A 19,211-nucleotide genomic window follows, 5' to 3' on the forward strand; every position below is an offset into this window, starting at 1 on the left:
ATACGACAGTCCCGCCATTCCGGGAATTAACCTAGTGAACCTACGCTGCACGCCCTCCATAGCAAGAATATCCTTCCTCAAATTTGGAGACCAAAACTGCACACAGTACTCCAGGTGCGGTCTCACCAGGGCCCGGTACAACTGTAGAAGGACCTCTTTGCTCCTATACTCAACTCCTCTTGTTACGAAGGCCAACATTCCATTGGCTTTCTTCACTGCCTGCTGAACCTGCATGCTTCCTTTCATTGACTGATGCACTAGGACACCCAGATCTCGTTGAACTCCCCCTCCTCCTAACTTGACACCATTCAGATAATAATCTGCCTTTCTATTCTTACTTCCAAAGTGAATAACCTCACACTTACCTACATTAAACTGCATCTGCCATGTATCCGCCCACTCACACAACCTGTCCAAGTCACCCTGCAGCCTTATTGCATCTTCCTCACAATTCACACTACCCCCCAACTTAGTATCATCTGCAAATTTGCTAATGGTACTTTTAATCCCTTCGTCTAAGTCATTCACTGACTCTCCTGTATCTACCTGCTATTTACTTCCTCAAAGGATCCACTGCTTCATCAATGTTTCTTTACTTGCCTGAACCTCTACTAAGGATCACAAGATTACCACCTCCAGACTCGGCCCTCCATCGAATCTCCTCGACCCAACTGCGCTCCTGACTGTCAGCTTCACCGCAGGATCGCGCCGCGCACCTGACTGCCATGAGGCCAAGACCTGCACGCCATCCTGCTGGAAGACTCAGTGCCAACACTCACTGCCACCCCAAACACTCCGGCTATCCTACAACTTCAATGCCACCACTCCAGAGCCTTACTGGCCCTCAGACTACCCGACTGCTCCTAGGCTGGGCCCACCAAGCAGCCCATAGACTGGGGCACTGACTCCATCAATCCTCTACTCCACATCCCACCTGCAGGCTGGGGCTGCTGACTTAACTGAGTTCCAGGGCCACTTCCAGGATGAGGTCCTCCACACTGCTGGCTCCAACTGCTTCTTGATTGACTCTCCTGGGTCCTAATGCCCTCTCATTCCAACAGGGGACCTCTATACTAATACCACTGTGCCCTGCTGCCCTATGTTAACTATCCCTATATCACCCCACACACCCCATCCCCTCTGAGCCCCCATCATTCCAGCCTGCAAAATTTGTTACGAGTTGATTACATTGAAGTAGTCTTTGCAACTAAGGAGATGCAGGAGAGATGTAACTGGGCAGTTTTGTTTTTATGATTGTGCCGTGAGCAGGGAGAGAGCGGGTGGGAATTTTTCTTTAACAAATTGATCCCTTAATCTAAGCAGCAGGAAAAATTGGAGAAATATATCACTTAGGTTGGGGTCTGTAACTGAACAAAAGCCCTCACCAAAATTTAAGGACTACTCGAATGAACATTGGGAAGAATATAATCAAGAACCAGAGAAAGGGATTAACCTAAAGTTCACTTTAGGTTGGCATTGACATAAGCCAGCTAGTGGTGTACAGAGATATATATTTTTATGAAATCCTCAGTGTGAAGGACGAGGGAAGTAGGCATAATGGAACAACGGCCTAGTGTTTTTAGTTATCATAAACAGTCTTGGATATGTATGACTGTTCCTTCGTCATTGGATTTTCGAGGGGTGGGCAATAACAAATGGTGGCCCTGCCTTGACATCCCACAAAACAAATAAAAATTGAAAAAGCATGTGCATATGATTCCTTATGATATTTATCTCGTTCACAGGTTTCTTTTAATGATGGGGGTCCTATTTTGTTGTGGAGCTGGTTTCTTTATCCGGAGGCGATTGCATCCTCTGCAAATGACTGATGATCCTCCCTTTACAGTGGGTTTCACTAGGCAGCCCGTTAACACAACTGGATGTCAGACCACTGCAAGTAAGTATTAAACCAAGTCAAATTCTAGGAGTAGATTGTGCCCTGAATGATTGAGCACATTTCTGTTGAATGCTGTCAAATTTCCAAAATGAAGTGATTTGTATAAAGCAATTAAGTAATTATCTAAAATCTGGTTAATCTTTTTGGGCCAAGCAGTTCTCTAAATTGACATCAAATGTGATTCATAAACTACAACTATATTTGGCTTGTTCAAAGTTGACATGAAAAGATGGCAAGCAGGAAGCTACAGGCCAGTTAGCTTGATATCTGTTATAGGCAAAATGAAACTATTATTAAAGACATTATAGTTAACGTAGTTCTAAAAGATTGTTCTAACATAAATCATTTTTGACAGTTTATTGAACATCTTTGAAGACATTTATTTATTATCCTTAACTTGTTGCTTGTTATGTAAATTACTTGCATGAAGACACTGAAGTTAATGGATGGTAATTTTGCTGTTGACACAAAAAGGGTAGGAAGATAAGCTGTGAAGAGGACATAAAACTTTGAAGGGACAAAGATAACATGAGTGACTGGATAAAGACCTGGTAAATGAAACAATATGAAATTTTCCATTTTGGTTGGGGGAAAAAAAACATACACTACTCCCAACCCGAATTTGGCGGAAAGTTTCTGCTTTCTTATTTCATTTCCGCCATTCCAATTTCGCCTCACATTTTTCGGCAAAACAGTCGGTAATTGCAATTTGTCAATTCGGCCACTAGAGGTCGCTAGGGGTTCCACGAGAAATCCCCCGCACCTTGGAAGACTCTCTGAAAATGTGGCAAACAGGCTGGGCAAGGCAGCCAATCTTGACCTCATCGGGACTTCCATGGCCGATCGGTGGGTTGAATTTGCAACCTGCGGCCGGGGCTCTGGAACTCCTGTCCAGCTGGAGCCAGCACATCTATCCCCTTGGCCGGCTGCAGAAACCAGCAAAGCTCTTGAACCAAGAGTGCCAGAAAATCAGTGGTGGAACTATAATGAGTAAATATTAAATTTAAGTGCAAGATTATATAACTATATTAATTCATTAAGAGGGGGTTAAAATATAAAACACAGCAGAAAAGCCAATTACCACCATTTTGGACTGATTATCAATTAATGTGTGAATTTACTTCAACAAGTACTTCTGTATGCTTAGTCGAGTCGCATATATCAACTCTTTCTTCATAACTTAGTCATACATTTTATGACCATTGTTCTTTTATTCAATACCAAGAGAATTGGGATGTGTAAGGAAAAAGCCAAATAGAAACGACAATTTTTTCTTTGTTGCAAAAAGTATCTCTGTTCAATAACCTTTCTATAAATAGCAGAATATATTCATGATAGTAACATCTATGGAGGGGAATGGATAGACTATGTTTCAGGTCGGGACCTTTCAGCGATATGATCACCCTGTCTACGTTTGGTCTCGCCGATGTATGAGTCCGCATCTTGAACAAAGGATACAGTAGATGAGGTTGGAGGAGGTGCAAGTGAACCTCTGCCTAACCTAAAAGGACTGTTGGGATCCCTGGACAGTTGAGGGAAGAGGTATAGGGACAGGTGTTGCATCTTCTGCAGTTGCTGGGGAAGGTACCTGGGGAGGGGGTGGTTTGGGTAGAATTTGCAACCTGCAAAGGGATGTTAACCAGGGAGTTGCGTCGGGAACAGTCTGCACAAGGCGGAAATTGGTGAAGATGGGAAAATGTGGTGAGATCCCGTTGGAGGTGGCGGAAATTTTGGAGGATTATGTGTTGTATGCTGATGAGGAAGTGGAAGGAGTCGACGGAGAAGTTTTTAAGGGTGAGGACCAGCTCCACTAGGCGGAGTAGAGTGTTAGTAGAGGGAAATTGGATAGTTCTGCGGTCGAGGAAGAAATGGAGGGCTTTAAGGCCTTTGTGGTGGGGGGTGGAGGTGTAGAATGACTGAATGTCCATAGTAAACATGAGGGAATGGGGGCTCGGAAAGCGGAAGTCATTAAAGAGACTAAGGGCATGTGAGGTATCTTGGGCATAGGTCGGGAGAGTCTGGACCAGGGGGGATAGGATGGAGTCGAGGTATGTGGAAATAATTTCAGTGGGACAGGAGCAGGCAGAAACAATGGGTCTGCCAGGGCAGTTTTCATGGATTTTGGGGAGAAGGTAAAACCGGGCTGTGCGGGGCTGGGAAATGATAAGGTTGGAGGCTGTGGAAGGCAGACAAATAGAAGAGATGAAATCAGTAATGGTGTGTGAGATTATGGCCTGGTGCTCATCTGTGGGATCATGGTCCAAGGATAAGTAGGAGGAGGTGTCTGAGAGTTGTCGCCTGGCCTCAGCCTGGTAGAGGCCAGCGGCCAGACTACCATGACACTTCCCTTGTCGGCGGGTTTGATTATAACGTCGGGGTTGCTGCAGAGTGAGCGGAGGGCTGTATGTTCAGAGGGGGTGAGGTTGGAGTAAGTAAGGGGAGTGGTAAAGTTGACAGTTGATGTCACGCCTGCAGTTAGAAATAAAAAGGTCTAGAGATGGTAGAAGGCCGTTCTGGGGAGTCCAAAAGGAGTGGGACCGGTGGAGATGGGAGAAGGGGTCATCACTGGGTGGTGAGGACTCCTTCCCATAGAAAAAGGCGCGGAGGCGACGAAAGACAAGGGGAAGACCCATCATTACAAGTTCATTTGACATAGATTTTTCAGCAGACAGATTTTTCTTTTTAGAGACAGACTGGAGAGCTGCAAATCTTCAGCGATATTTCCCTTGACCTGTGTATATCTGAGGAATTGTATTTAGCTCTGATGCTTTTGTATAGCACATTTAAAAACAACCCACGTTGAGCAAAGTGCTGTACATCATTTACTGAGGTTCCCTGTAGGAGGGGAGGAGCAGTAGGTCCCAGGAGGGTCAGACCACGTGGTGTTGGAGTCTGCAGCAAGGAAGCTATGGGCCTGGTGCTGAGCCTGGAACTCTGGTGAGGCGACTGCGACGGCTCCGGCCCACTGGTGGGCGGTGGAGAGGTGAGGGTCGGCGGAGTCGCTGGTGGAGGCCCGCGGGGGGCTGGAGTAAAGATACGTGTTGGCGATAGCTGCATCGGTAGTCCCGGGGCAACTGTGAAGGTCGGAGGCAGCGGCCCCAAGGAGTCGGCAGCAGCGGCAGTTTCAGTGGTCCGGGCCTGGGATTGGCCAGGAAGGCGGTGAGGGTCGGAGAGGCAGTGGATGTTGGCGCTCCTGGTGGCAATGGTGTCACTGGTGTCGGCCCCGTGGTGGTCAGGCAGGTGGCGTGGCCCAGCGGTGGAGCCACAGGCCTGCAGGCGGTCGAGTCGAGGAGTGTCGGTGGAGGGACTGGTCTGGAGGTGGGCAAGCTTGTGATCCTCGGTAGAGTCCAGGTAGGCGAGGAAGCATTTGTTGAGGGCGTGGATCTGGCATAGAATGAAGTACAGTTGGGGTCCATTGCAGGCCTGGGTGAGTGAGGCCCGGGGCTGCAGGAGATTACTGCCTATTTCCAGGAATCGGGTCTGTTGAAAATTTGCTTAAATCAAGTGCATCTATCGGTAAGGAGATCAGAGCTTTGCAGTTAGAGGTGTGGTCCCACCAGAGCAGTGCATGGATGTGACAAGACTTGCTTAATTTTGTACTCTATTTTCCATACCGTAAAGCCTAATTTTTTTTTTCCACCTTGATTGCTGTATCTCTTTGCTAACTTTGTAAGTGGACAACTTGAAGATTCATATTTAAGTCAGGTTATTTGCAGTCAATTGTTTTTCTGAGGGTGCATTTTCATTTGATGCACTTTCATTATTTTATGTGCTGTTCTATTCAAATCTTGGGCAACTGACTGAGTAATGTCAATTTGACATTTAAGGTCAAATCAAAATGTGTGCAGATTAATTCCCACAGAGTTTGGTGTACTAGTGTTCATGTTGATTACTCATCTCCCCATTTGAAGTCGCCCTCCATACAAATATTATTAACTTGCTGCAAGAAAAAGTAGGTTCACATTATTTCAACGGGAAGCTGGACGATATGAGAATCTGTTGTGATCAGTGATGCACCAGCTGTGACATTTTTATTTTTATTTCATTTTTTTTTTTAAAGCTGAAATGGAGGATCTAGCTTGTTTGCTATACAGATACCTTTACTTGTCTGAAATGTAGTTTTATGTTGAAGGAAAGGTAATTTTCCCAAAAAGTTATTTTTCTATTAAACTGAAAATGCATCTGCTTTGTGGTCTGTAACTTCTGGCCACCAGTGTTGCTGGCCAAATAGAGCACAAAAGTCAACATACTATTTACAGGAAATTAAGTGGCATAAAAGTTAGTATTATATGTACAAAATTGATAGACTGAATCAGAGAAATGATGGGTGTCCTGCTGGAAGCTTTCTATATCAAAAGATCAGATTCTATATCAAAAGACCAAATGGCCTCCTCCTGCACCTATTGTCTATTGTCTATTATAAATTGACTCGAGGCCTAGATTATAAATTAATTGATGATTGCCTGCGTTATGCAAATCTACCTATGGCAAGATAACTCAAACAAAACAATTGCCAATATCATTGGGATTTCTTGCTGTCGAGACTTAAAGGCTTTGACTATTTTATTTTTTAAATAATTTTTGGTGCAATGCAATGAAAAATAAAATCCTGAAATGTTTTTGCAGGCAAAGCTGGATTTTCCCCCCAAGATTTAAACTTTGAAAACATTGCCTTCAAGGGCAGTTTGTCAGATACCTAATTGCACATTTCTTTTCTGGCGAATTAATACAATAGTTTTGTTTCATTCTGGAGACCACCAAATATTTTCCATTAAATAAAACCAAAGATCATTTGGCCAGTTTTATTGTCATAGAGCATGGAACCAGGCTCTTCGGTTCAACTTGTTGACCAACATGTTGACCAACATGACCCATCTATGCTAGTCCCACTTGCCTGTGTTTGGTCCATATCCCTCCAAACCTTTCCCATCCATGTACTTATCCAAATATCTTTTAAATGTTGTTATAAGTATCTGTGTCAACTACCTCCTGACAGCTCCTCTAGCAACCCATTCTATATACCCACCACCCTCTGTATGGAAAAGGTTGCGGCCCAGATTTGTCTTTCCTAAATGCAACACCTGGCACTTATCTTCATTGAACTCCATTAGTCATTCTTCAGCCACTAGCCCAGCTGATCAAGATCCAGTTGTAATTTTTGTCTGAAGAAGGTTCTCGACCCAAAATGTCGCACATTCCTTCTCTCCATAGATGCTGCCTGTCCTGCTGAGTTAATCCAGCTTTTTGTGTCTATCTTCTGTAATTTTTGATATCTGTCTTCACTATCTATAATACCACCCACTTTATTGTCATCGGCAAACTTGCCAATCATGCCTAGTACATTCTCATCCAAATTGTGGATATAAACCGGAAACAGCTGTGAACCCAGCACCAATTTCTGAGGCACACCACAATCAAAAGCCCCCAGTCTGAAAAATCTGTCAATAGACAATAGACGCAGGAGTAGGCCATTCGGCCCTTCGAGCCAGCAATGCCATTCAATGTGATCATGGCTGATCATTCTCAATCAGTACCCCGTTCCTGCCTTCTCCCCATACCCCCTGACTCCGCTATCCTTTAAGAGCACTATCTAGTTCTCTCTTTAATGCATTCAGAGAATTGGCCTCCATTGCCTTCTGAGGCAGAGAATTCCACAGATTCACAACTATCTGACTGAAAAGGTTTTCCTCATCTCTGTTCTAAATGGCCTACCCCTTATTCTTAAACAGTGGCCCCTTGTTCTGGACTCCCCCAACATTGGGAACATCTAACCATCAACCTCTTCTTCCTTCCAAGAAGCCAATTCTCTATGCAGTTGACTAGATTTCCCTGGTTCCCATGCGATCTAACCTTCCTGAGCAGCCTACCATGAGGAACCTTGTTGAATGCCTTGAAGACCATATAGATAATGTCTATTAGCTTTGCCCTCGTCAACCCTTTTGTTTACAGCCTAAACTAATTTGTACGACAATCTTGATTTGTAAAACATGATTTTTAAGTTTGTTACTTTCATATTGGGTTAATGGTACAATGACCACTTGGCAGGTGGCAATATTAAAGTATAAGCTGTGTTGAATGTTTTTTAGTGAGTGTTACCTTTATTGTTCTATCTTTTTCTATTTGTTTACAGATACTCAGAGTGGAATGCAATATTACACAGAACCTGGAGCACCTGTTGTTAATCCCATTGCATCAACTTTTCAAATCCAGCCAAACTTTCCTCTTCTCAACTCAGCCTATCCACCCCCACCAGCATACTGCAATCAGCCGCCCCCTCCCTATGAGCAAGTTGTAAAAACCGCAAATAAGGAAGCAGAAAGATAAATGTTGGATTTCAGCAGACATAGATTTTTCAGCAGACACAGATTTTTCTTTTTAGAGACAGACTGGAGAGCTGCAAATCTTCAGTGAAATTTCCCTTGACCTGTGTATATCTGAGGAATTGTATTTAGCTCTGATGCTTTTGATAGTTTAATGAACTTAAGCATGTGTGATCAGGCTTTGTAGGAAATTACATGTTTTATTTAATATCTAAAAATTTAAGTTGGAAGATCTGTGTAAAGCAATTACACAAGATTCTGAAGAGATTGCATAAAAAGCTGTTCGCTATGATCATGGTTATAAGTAAATTGTCTTTGTCTTAAACCTTTGACCATTTTGGTCAGATTAAAATGGAAAAATCCTTCAGTTAATTGGACTGCTGTTAATGTCACAATTAGCTAATATGAAGACATTTAATTTTTATGACAAATGGTGATAACCAAATAATGTCCTATAAAGTAATTGAAAATAGTTTTAAAAGTTTCATTTTAGTCTTATTTTCATTAGCACCTTGGAGGTTTTGAAATAAAATTTTGTATAGATGTTTGGATGTCGTGTCGAATACAAGTTTACAGTATCTAGCCAGATGTTTTCTTAGAATATTCCATAAAATGGATCATATTTAATGGTGAATGGAGAATTTAGTGCTTTGTAAATTTATTTAGAACAATAGGAAATTTAAATGGTATGATTGAGCAGACTTCAGTGATATTTCAATGCTCATTGTGTTTTCTGTTTATCAATGAGGTTAAATCTGTCATGTCAATTAAAAAATTCTTTAAATAATTTCTCAACACAGCAAAATTGTGTTCAGAAAGATACATGACTGCATTTGGTTATTTTTAAAATATAAACCATTGAATCATTTTTCATTATACAGTTCTAAAATTTTTGGCGAAAATGAGTTGCTTTTCATTTACTGGTAGTTCTGCTCTAACACGTGTTCCTGGATTTAATACGATTGAATTGGGAAACACCTTTTTATTAACGTGGGTTGCATTAGATCGGGATTTAAAGGACCACTTAAATGTAACTTTGGAAGTTGGCAGTGGAAAAAAAACTCCATTGTCCCTTAAGAATCCAGTTTGTCAATTTCACTGCAGGTAGGCACTGAAATTAACAAGAATCTCATCTATTAACTTGTGCAATGCTACTCTATTAAGCAATGTAACATGCAGCCTCTACCTGCCCCAAACCTGCTTTTCTCCATTGACCCAATTGTTATCATGCATCCTTCTCTCATGCAAGATTTATTGGGAACACATAATAGCAGAACTACCTGTATGGTATTCACTTCCATTGTATTAAAGAAGCAGTTTCTATAATTTTCATTCTGGGCACCTTTCTGTATTATCTTTCAATTAATAGAGTAGAACTATTGATGCTAAAGATCAGTGTAAAATAAAATTTAGTTCTGCAATATGCTAATAAGAAACAATTGTGATGTATGTTTTCGAAAGCAATTTTTAAAAAATAGCACATTACCATTTCTCATTTCCTCCATACTAAATAAGTGGAATTGGGTCAATTCGGACGGTGTGAAATTGTTCTTGAGCATGTTTGTTTTATTAGATTTTAGCCAAAAAAAATACTGATTAGATACTGGATGATCATTGGGATTTAAAACTACAGGATTGTTTGCTTGTGCACAACAATAAAATATCCTTTCTTAAAAAACTTAGTTATAAGCGATGATGTGAACTTTAAATATTTAAGTGGAATTAAAGTTTCTCGGGGCCCAGGTATCTGATCTCTAAAATTAAGGTTGAATGTGAAAATAACCTCCGAATACAATATCCAGAAAGTCTTGATTTTTAGAATCATAGGATTATAAAGCATGGAAATAGGCCCCACGGCCCAACTCATCCATGCCAACCAAGTTGCCTAACTGATTTAGTCCCACTTGCCTATGCCTAACCAATATCCCTCCAAATCTTTCTGATCCTTGTACCTGTCTGTGTCTTTTAAATGTTGTCTTCGTACCTGCTACTTCCTTGAGCAGCTCATACTACATATCCACTACCTTCTGAAAAAGCCATTCCTTTGGTCCAAAGTAGGCCCTTCCTGATTTTATACACATCTACGTTCACCCTATGTTCTACTTTGTCAAAGGCCTTGCTGCAGTCCACATATACATTTACTGCACTGCCTTCAGTCACCTCTGCAAAAGAAAAACAATCAAATTGGAGTGATGTGCATCCTCATCTACAAAGCCATGCTGACTATCCATAATCAGTCCTTGCCTTTACAAATACATATAGATCATGTCTCTCAAAAACCCCTCCAATAAGTTACTCATTGGTCTTTAGTTCCCAGGCTTTTCCTTGCAGCCCTTCTTAAATATGAACAACATTCTTCCAGCACCGTGGCTATAGTTTAGACAAATCTGATAAAGACGTTTCTAAGCAACACATGAAGATTAATTTGATTATAATCATAGTGTGAATTTTTCTCTGCCCGGCGGGGCTTCAATGTCGGGAGCCACGACCACCCCAACGTGCAGCGGCAGCGTCTTCGCCCGCCCCGAATCGCGGGGCTTGGGTTGGCCCGCTGTGGACCTTTCACCGTCCGGCGCGGCCTGGAACATGGCAACTTCAACAGCCTGACCGTGGGATAAGACGGCAGGGGAAGAGAAAAGACATTCTAGCCTTCCATCACAGTAAGGTGACTGGAGGAGACTCACTGTGATGGATGTTTCTTTTTTTTGTTTTGTGTTGGTTTGTGATTGTGTGTGTTATTGCTTATTTTTATTGCTCTTATTGTTGGACTGTGGATAACAGAATTTCGTCCAAGACATTTTTTGGATGACAATAAAGGTTATTCTGATTCTGATTCTGAAGGGTTTAGATGGGGTGCAATTCCTCAAGTGTTCAGGAGAGTTTTATTAAGCAGTATATGTAGAGGCCCCCACACGTGAGAGGGCAACGCTGGATCTTGTATTGGGAAATTGGGAAGGGCAAGTTAATGAAGTGTGTGTGAAGAAGCCTTTTGGGACCAGTGACCACAGTTCGATTAGGTTTAAGATACTTATGGATAGGGACGGAGAGGGTCCATGTGTTAAAATGCTCACCTGGGGTAAGGCCAACTCTGAGGGTATGAGAGAAGGTCTCACTCAAGTTGACTGGAGCAGGGTATTTGAGGGGAAAGGAACATCGGCCAAGTGGGATGTTTTTAAAAGTGTACTGAAGAAAGCTCAAGATGTGTACGTCCCCGTTAGAGTGAAGGGCAAAGCAGGCAAAAGTAAGGAAACTTGGCTGACGAGGGAAATGAGACATTAGTCAAAAACAAGAAGGATGCATGGGACAGGAATAGGCAGCTGGGATCAAGTGCATCCCTGGAGGGATTTTGGGAACTAAGGAGTAAACTAAAAAAGGAAATCAGAAGGGCAAAAAGGGGCCAGGAGATAGCTCTGGCAGGTAGCATTAAGGACAATCCCAAAAGATTTTATAACTACATATGGGGGAAAAGGGTAACGAGAGAGAGAGAGTGGGACCTCTCAGGAATTAAAGCGGTCACCTCTGTGTGGAGCCACAGGAGATGGGCAAGGTACTAAGTATTTCTCCTCTTTAATTACCGAGGAGAAAGGCAGTAGGATGGAGGAAATTGGAGCAGTCACTGGAAGTGTCTTGAGAGCAGTCAGGGTTACCGTCGAAAAAGTACTGTCGTGTTTAAAGGTAGACAAATTTCCAGGGCCTGATCAGATATATCCGAGGACATTGCAGGAAACTAGAGAGGAAATTGTGGGAGCCCTGGTTGAAATTTACGAGGCATCTTTAAATACAAGAGAGGTGCCAGAAGACTGGAGGGTGGCAAATGTGCCTCTTCAAGACGGGCTGCAGGAAAAATGCTGGGAACTACAGGCCGGTGAGCTTAACATCTGTAGTTGGTAAGTTACTGGAGACTATCATGAGGAATAGGTTATACAGGCATTTGGATGGGCAAGGGCAGATTAGGGATAGTCAGCATGATTTCGTACATGGAAGGTCATGTCTCACAAATATGATTTTTTTTTAAGACATAACCAAAAAAATTGATGAGTGCAGAGCTGTAGATGTTGTGTACATGGACTTAAGTAAGGCATTTGGCAAGGTTCCGCATGGTAGGCTACTCTGGAAGGTTAGATCGCATGGGATCCAAGGAGAGATAGCTGAATGGATAGCAAATTGGTTCCATGGAAGGAAGCAGAGGGTGATGGTGGAAGGTTGCTTCTCAGACTGGGGGGCTGTGACTAGTGGTGTGCCTCAGGGTTCGGTGCTAGGCCCGTTACTGTTTGTCATCTACATCAATGATTTGGATGAGAATATACAGGGTAAGATTAGAAAGTTTGCTGATGATACAAAAGTGAATGGTTTTGCAGATAGTGAAGATGGTTGTGAAAAATTGGATCTGGATCGATTGGCCAGGTGGACGGAGGAATGGTTGATGGAATTTAATATAGAGAAGTGTGAGGTGAGGTGTTGCATTTTGGGACATCAAACAAGGGCAGGACCTACACAGTAAATGGTAGGCTTCTGGGTAGTGTAGAGCAAAAGGATCCAGTAGTACAGGTGCATGATTCCTTGAAGTTTGAGTCGCAGGTAGATAAGGTGGTCAAAAAGACTTTTGGCACTTTGGCCTTCATCAGTCAGAGTATTGAGTATAGGATTTGGGAGGTCATGTTGCAGTTGTATAAGACGTTGGTGAGACCGCATTTAGAATATTGTGTTCAGTTCTGGGTACCATGTTATAGGAAAGATACTGTCAAGCATGAAAGGGTTCAGAAAAGATTTACAAGGATGTTGCCAGGACTAGAGGATGTGAGCTATTGGGAGAAATTGAGTAGGCTGGGTCTCTATTCCATGGAGCGCATGAGGATGTGGGGAGATCTTATAGAGGTATACAAAATCATGAGAGGAATAGATTGGGTAGATACAGAGTCCTTTGCCCAGAGTAGGGGAATCGAGGACTAGAGAACATAAGTTCAAGGTGAAGGGGAAAAGATTTAATGGGAATCTGAGGGGTAACTTTTTCACACAAAGGGTGGTGGGTGTATGGAACAAGCTGCCAGAGGAGGTAGTTGAGGCTGGGACTATCCCATCGTTTAATAAAGAATTAGGTACATGGATAGGACAGGTTTGGAGGGTTGTAGACCAAGCGCAGACAGGTTGGGACATTGTTGGTGGTGTGGACGAGTTGGGCCAAGGGGCCTGTTTTCACACTATGACTATTTGTCCTTGGGTGAGCAGGCAATGGGCAATTAGTTTGTTACAAATTCACATGTAGTTTGATATATTTAAGTCTCTACAATCTTGGATTTGTGGATGATTACGTTTGTTAAGCCAATAAATCCGAAATTCAAGCCACAGTCTATCTGGGGTACATCTGCAATTTTGCATCTTTGAACCATTTTCATTTTCAAACATTTAAAGGGGAGTTGAGGTCAAGGCTTTTGGTTAAGTGAAGCAGATCAAGCTGAATCTTGTCAGCAAGGAAGAGGGATACAAGAAGTTTGAAGTGGAAATCAATGGCTTGGTGAGACTGTTTGCTTATACCTAAATGAATGGAAAATGTACCATTTTTAAGAGTTTAGTGATAAGGGAATATGAACATAACACAAAGTGGAAGGACTTACTCCCCACTAACCTTCCTCAGTGTTCCATAAAATAAACGCTGCTGCTGTACAAATACAGATCTTGGTTATAGGTGCAATTGGGCTCAGCTCTATTACTCTCCAGAACTTTACATTCAATTCATAAGCTCAAACATTAAACAAAACCAAGGAAAGATCTTGAGAGGAGCACCACTGATTAATAATGTTATTTTGTAGAAAATCCGGTAGGGCCACTGACCACTTTGTGCTTCAGGTGTTGTGTACTGAAATTGCAGGTGCGAATAGCTAGCTGTTGGTTAAGATTGTGTGTTTATAAAAACTTCTGAACGCTGTTGGTGCTGCAGTTATCACCCCAATGGAAGGACTTCAGGAGCTGATGGACAGATTGTCTCATGAATGAACGCTTGCAATGAATACTGGTTGACCATCAGTGTTAAGACTGTTACTATGGGTCAGAGCACTCCACTCACCCATAAATACAACTCTGTTGGAAACTATCAACAAATTCACCCACCTAGGATCTATGGTGGCTGATGGCCTCTCTAGCGAAGAAATTAATTTGCGTACAAGAAAGGCAACAACCACCTTCGGGAGGCTATCAAGCAGGCGTGGAAGAACAGGAAACTCTCAATCAAGACCAAGATAATCGTTCACAAATCATGTGTCTTGAGCACATTACTGTACAGCAGTGAAACTTAGACAAATTGCTTATATCAAGAACAAAAATTGAATAAAATCATTACCGCCGCCTTTGGATTCTGGGAGTTTCTTGGCAGAAAATCAATGAAACTGTCTTCTCGCGGACCATCATGCCCAGAATCCCTACGATCCTCAAGTAAAAGCATCTCTGCTAGCTTGGACATGAACACGGGATGAAAAATGGATGCATTGCCAAAGATGTACTGTACAGGGAGGTCACCTATACGAGGTCAAGAGGAAGACCAAAGCTTAGCTCCAAGGATATGATTAAGTAATAACAAATTTTAACATTGGCATCAACAACTGGGAAGCAGTTGCTGAGGACCGGGGGATATGGAGAAAGAACATCCAGGCAGGTATAAAGCACTACGACAGCATGTGGTTCAAGACCCTGGAGACCAGGTGCCACCACCACAAAATAGTAAATGGCAAAACACTCCCCAATCCAACGGCCAGAGACTTCACCTGTGAAAGGGTGTGCCGGTCAGGATAGGCCTAGTCAGCCACAGCAGGAAATTCAACTAGATGTAACTTTCTCCTCCAAGCAGGACAAAGTCAAATCCGTACCATCATCACTCGCAGATGGATGGATGCCAACCACCACAATTTGGTCAGGCCACATTTGGTGTATTGTGTGCAGTTTTGGTTGCCCCATTTGAGAACGAGTTGGAGTGGTTTATCAGAATGCTGCCTACATTGGAGGGTATAAGCTTTTAGAGGAGTATGGACAAACTTGAATTATTTTCTCTGCAATAGAGGTTGTGGGGAGACCTGATAGAAGTACAGGTATATAAAATTGAGAAGTATAGATATGGTAGACAGTCAGAACCCTTTTCCTAGGGTGGGAATGTCAAAGACCAGAGCATAGCTTTAAGATCCGAGGGGGGAGTATAAAGATGATGTGCACAGCAAGTTCTTTTTTAAAACACGGAACATGCTGCTAGGGTGGTGCTGGAAGCAGATACAATTGTGGCTGTTAAGCTTTCAGATGGGCACATTGATAGGCAGGGAATTAATGGATATGGATCATGTGCAGGCAGAGGAGATTAATTTAGCATTATGTTCAGTACACATCATGGACCAAAGGGCCTGTTTCTGTAGTATACTGTACTTGAAGTCAAATTTACAATTTTGTGCATTTATATTCAACAGATGTTTGAAATCATAGATCTGGAAGATAAATTGTTTATGCAGTCATTCACTACGAAACAGGCCCTTTGCTGAACTTTGACCGTGAAGTACCTATCTATGCACTTGGCCCATAGTCTTATATAGACAGTGCTGGAGTAACTCGGCAGGTTGGGCAGCATCTGTGGAGAACAGGATTAGGTGAAATTTCAGGTCAGGACCCTTATTCAGAAAGGTCCCATTGCAAAATGTCACCTATCCATTTTCTCCAGAGATGCTACCTGACTTGGTGGGCTACTCCAGCACTTTCTTTTCTTGTAAACCAGCAACTGCAGTTCCTTGTTTCTCCATAGTTTTAGAAACATAGAAAGCAGGTGCAGGAGTAGGACATTCGGCCCTTTGAGCCAACACCATCATTCAATATGATCATGGCTGATCATCCAGAATCAGTACCCTGTTCCTGCTTTTTCCATATCCCTCGATTCCGTTAGCCCTAATTGCTATATCTAACACTCTTTTGAATACATCCAGTGAATTGGCCTCCACTGCCTGTGGCAGAGAATTCAACAGATTCACATCTCTGCCTGAAAGGTTTTTTCTCATCTCAGTCCTAAATGACCTACCCCTTATTCTTAATCTGTGATCCCGGTTCTGGACTTCCCCAACATCGGGAATTTTTTTCCTGCATCTAGCCTGTCCAATCCCTTAAGAACTGTATATGTTTCTATAAGATCCCCTCTCATCCTTCTAAATTTCAGTGAATATAAGCTCAGTCGATCCATTCTTTCATCATATGTCAGTCCCGCCATCCCGGGAATTAACCTGGTGAACCTATGCAGCACTCCCTCAATAGCAAGTATGCCCTTCCTCAAATTAGACCAAAGCTGTACACAATACTCCATGTGCGGTCTCACCAAGGCCCTATACAACTGCAGTAGGACCCCCTTGCTCCTATACTCAAATTCTCTCGCAATGAAGGACAACATGCCATTTGCTTTCTTCACTGCCTGCTCTACCTGCATGCTTACTTTCAGTGACTGATGTACAAGGACACCTAGGTCTCGTTGCACCTCCCCTTTTCCTAATCTGACACCATTCAGATAATAATCTGCTTTTTTGTTGTTGCCCCAAAGTGGATAACCTCACATTTATCCACATTATACTACATCTGCCCACCCAACCTATCCAAGTCACTGCAGCCTCAGCATCCTCCTTGCAGCTCACACTGCCACCCAGCTTTGTGTCATCTACAAACTTGTAGATGCTACATTTAATTCCTTTGTCTAAATTGTTAATATTGTAAATAACTGGGGTCCCAGAACTGAGCCTTGCGGCACCCCACAGTCACTGCCTGCCATTCTGAAAAGGACCAATTAATTCCTACTCCTTGCTTCCTGTCTACCAACCAGTTCTCTATCCATGTCACTAGTCCACCCCCAATACCATGTGCTCTAATTTTGCACACTAGTCTCTTGTGTGGGACCTTGTCAAAGGCTTTTTGAAAGTTCAGATACACCACATCCACTGGCTCTCCCTTTTCCATTCTACTTGTTATATCCTCAAAATTCCAGAAGATTATTCAACCATGATTTCCTCATCATAAATCCATGCTGACTTTAACCGATCCTGTCACTGCTATCCAAATGCTCTGCTATTACATCTTTAATAATCGACTCCAGCATCCTCCCCACATCAGGCCAACTGGTTTTCTATGCCTTGTGATTCTATTATTTGTCAATATATTTAAATGCCTGGGCCAGCCCTCTGCCAACACATTGTCTGGATGTGTCTGGGAACTAGCAGATCCTGGTGGTCACAGGGAAAAGCATACAAACTCCACTCAGACATGACATAAGGTCAGGATTAATCAGCTGCACCACTGTCTCCTAGCCAGATTTTATACTTGCAGAGAATAAAAAGCCAGCATGTTGCTATGCCAACTTAATTTAAATAAAGTTTGTCTAAAGAGTGGATTCTTCTTTATTCGCACAACCAGCTCAAGACAGTATCAGCATAGGCAAATCCACGTTTTCATCTAAAACATGTTTAAAATCCTGTATCCAGCAGCATTCACATTTATCCGTGTTATCTCCTCAGTCATGATTTGTTTTAAATTAATGCCAGGCAGTCTCTTATTTTCATTGTGTTTGTATTTTCTGTGTAGGTTTAAAAACAAAATTTGAGGCAATTATTTAAAATAGATCTTTGAACAGCAGATGGCACTGCTGCTCTTCTAAGATGCATTGCCAGGAATCATTCCTCCACAAGGCACTAGTTTACATCAGTGAATTTAACATAGAAACATAGAAAATAGGTGCAGGAGGAGGCCATTTGGCCCTTCGAGCCAGCACCGCCATTCATTGTGATCATGACTGATCATCCACAATCAGTAACCCGTGCATGCCTTCTCCCCATATCCCTTGATTCCACTAGCCCTTAGAGCTCTATCTAACTCTCTTAAATCTATCCAGTGATTTGGCCTCCACTGCCCTCTGTGGCAGAGAATTCCATAAATTCACAACTCTCTGGGTGAAAAACGTCCTTCTCACCTGAGTTTCAAATGGCCTCCCCTTTATTCTAAGGCTGTGGCCCCTGGTTCTGGACTCGCCCAACATTGGGAACATTTTTCCTGCACATAGCTTGTCCAGTCCTTTTATAATTTTATATGTCTCTATAAGATCCCCTCTCATCCTTCTAAACTCCAGTGAACAAGTCAAGATCTTAAAACATATTTTATATACTGACCTTTTGCTGCTTCTAGGGGTCTGTCTGTCTAGTCTTGTATGCTCATGACTAACAAATTCAGGCAGAAGCCATTTTTCTTCAAAAGAGATAATATAATAACAAACAGTAACAATAATCTAACTACACAGCTGTGACAAGCTGTTTGAAATAATCCATTCATATGTTAACCATACTTTATAATGGATAGAGAATCTAAAAATACAAGTTTCCATGATAAGTACCATTAGATTTGTCATTTTACATTTAAAGCCAGTCAATAGGGAACAGTGTTACCATGTACACCTAATATATTTGATTTTTGTATGTTACCTTAGCACAGAGATGGGTGCAGGTTGAAATTAGGAGTGAAGGGCAGTAGAGGTACAGAACTCCCCAACAATCATTAAGGGCATACACACATATGTGCATTAAGTCTGTGGACGTTTAAGATGTCCCATCAAAAGTATTCAAATTTAAAACCCCTACCTTAAGAATATCTTTTAACATTAAAAATCCATTTCAACATGTTATTCTCCTCTAAAAAAGGCTGCAAATAAAAAAAAGCCCAGTTTGCATTTATATTACTTCCAAATAAATGTTATTCAGGAGGCAGAGCATGGAACTGCTCATAGTTAATACTTTGAGGTTACTTTTACATTATCATTTTTCTGCAACAACCTTTCCTTATCAATAGTAAAACCAACATTAAAACTGTATTTGTATTATAAGCAGTGTTGCAAGATTGTAACACAACAGACTAGAGATAATGCAAGAGTGGGAAAGAAATGAAACGTGCAAGATGTTATTTGGTGCGAATTCTTTTTTTTTCCTCAGCACAAACCAACTGCTAGA

The 19,211-nt window shown here is 42.2% G+C and overlaps 1 protein-coding gene across 1 annotated transcript in view; it reads left to right on the top strand.

The window, feature by feature from the left end:
- vopp1b (VOPP1 WW domain binding protein b) overlaps positions 1–8,589 on the top strand; it is a 39,046-nt gene extending 30,457 nt beyond the window's left edge. Inside the window, exons 4-5 of the mRNA XM_078418299.1 lie at positions 1,746–1,897; positions 8,028–8,589. Of these exons, the coding sequence (XP_078274425.1) occupies positions 1,746–1,897; positions 8,028–8,221 (346 nt within the window). The 3' untranslated portion in view covers positions 8,222–8,589. The remainder of the gene's footprint in view (positions 1–1,745; positions 1,898–8,027) is intronic.
- The last annotated feature ends 10,622 nt before the right edge of the window (positions 8,590–19,211 follow it).

Source organism: Rhinoraja longicauda, chromosome 2 (genome assembly GCF_053455715.1).
Source record: "Rhinoraja longicauda isolate Sanriku21f chromosome 2, sRhiLon1.1, whole genome shotgun sequence".
Lineage (NCBI taxonomy): Eukaryota > Metazoa > Chordata > Chondrichthyes > Rajiformes > Arhynchobatidae > Rhinoraja > Rhinoraja longicauda.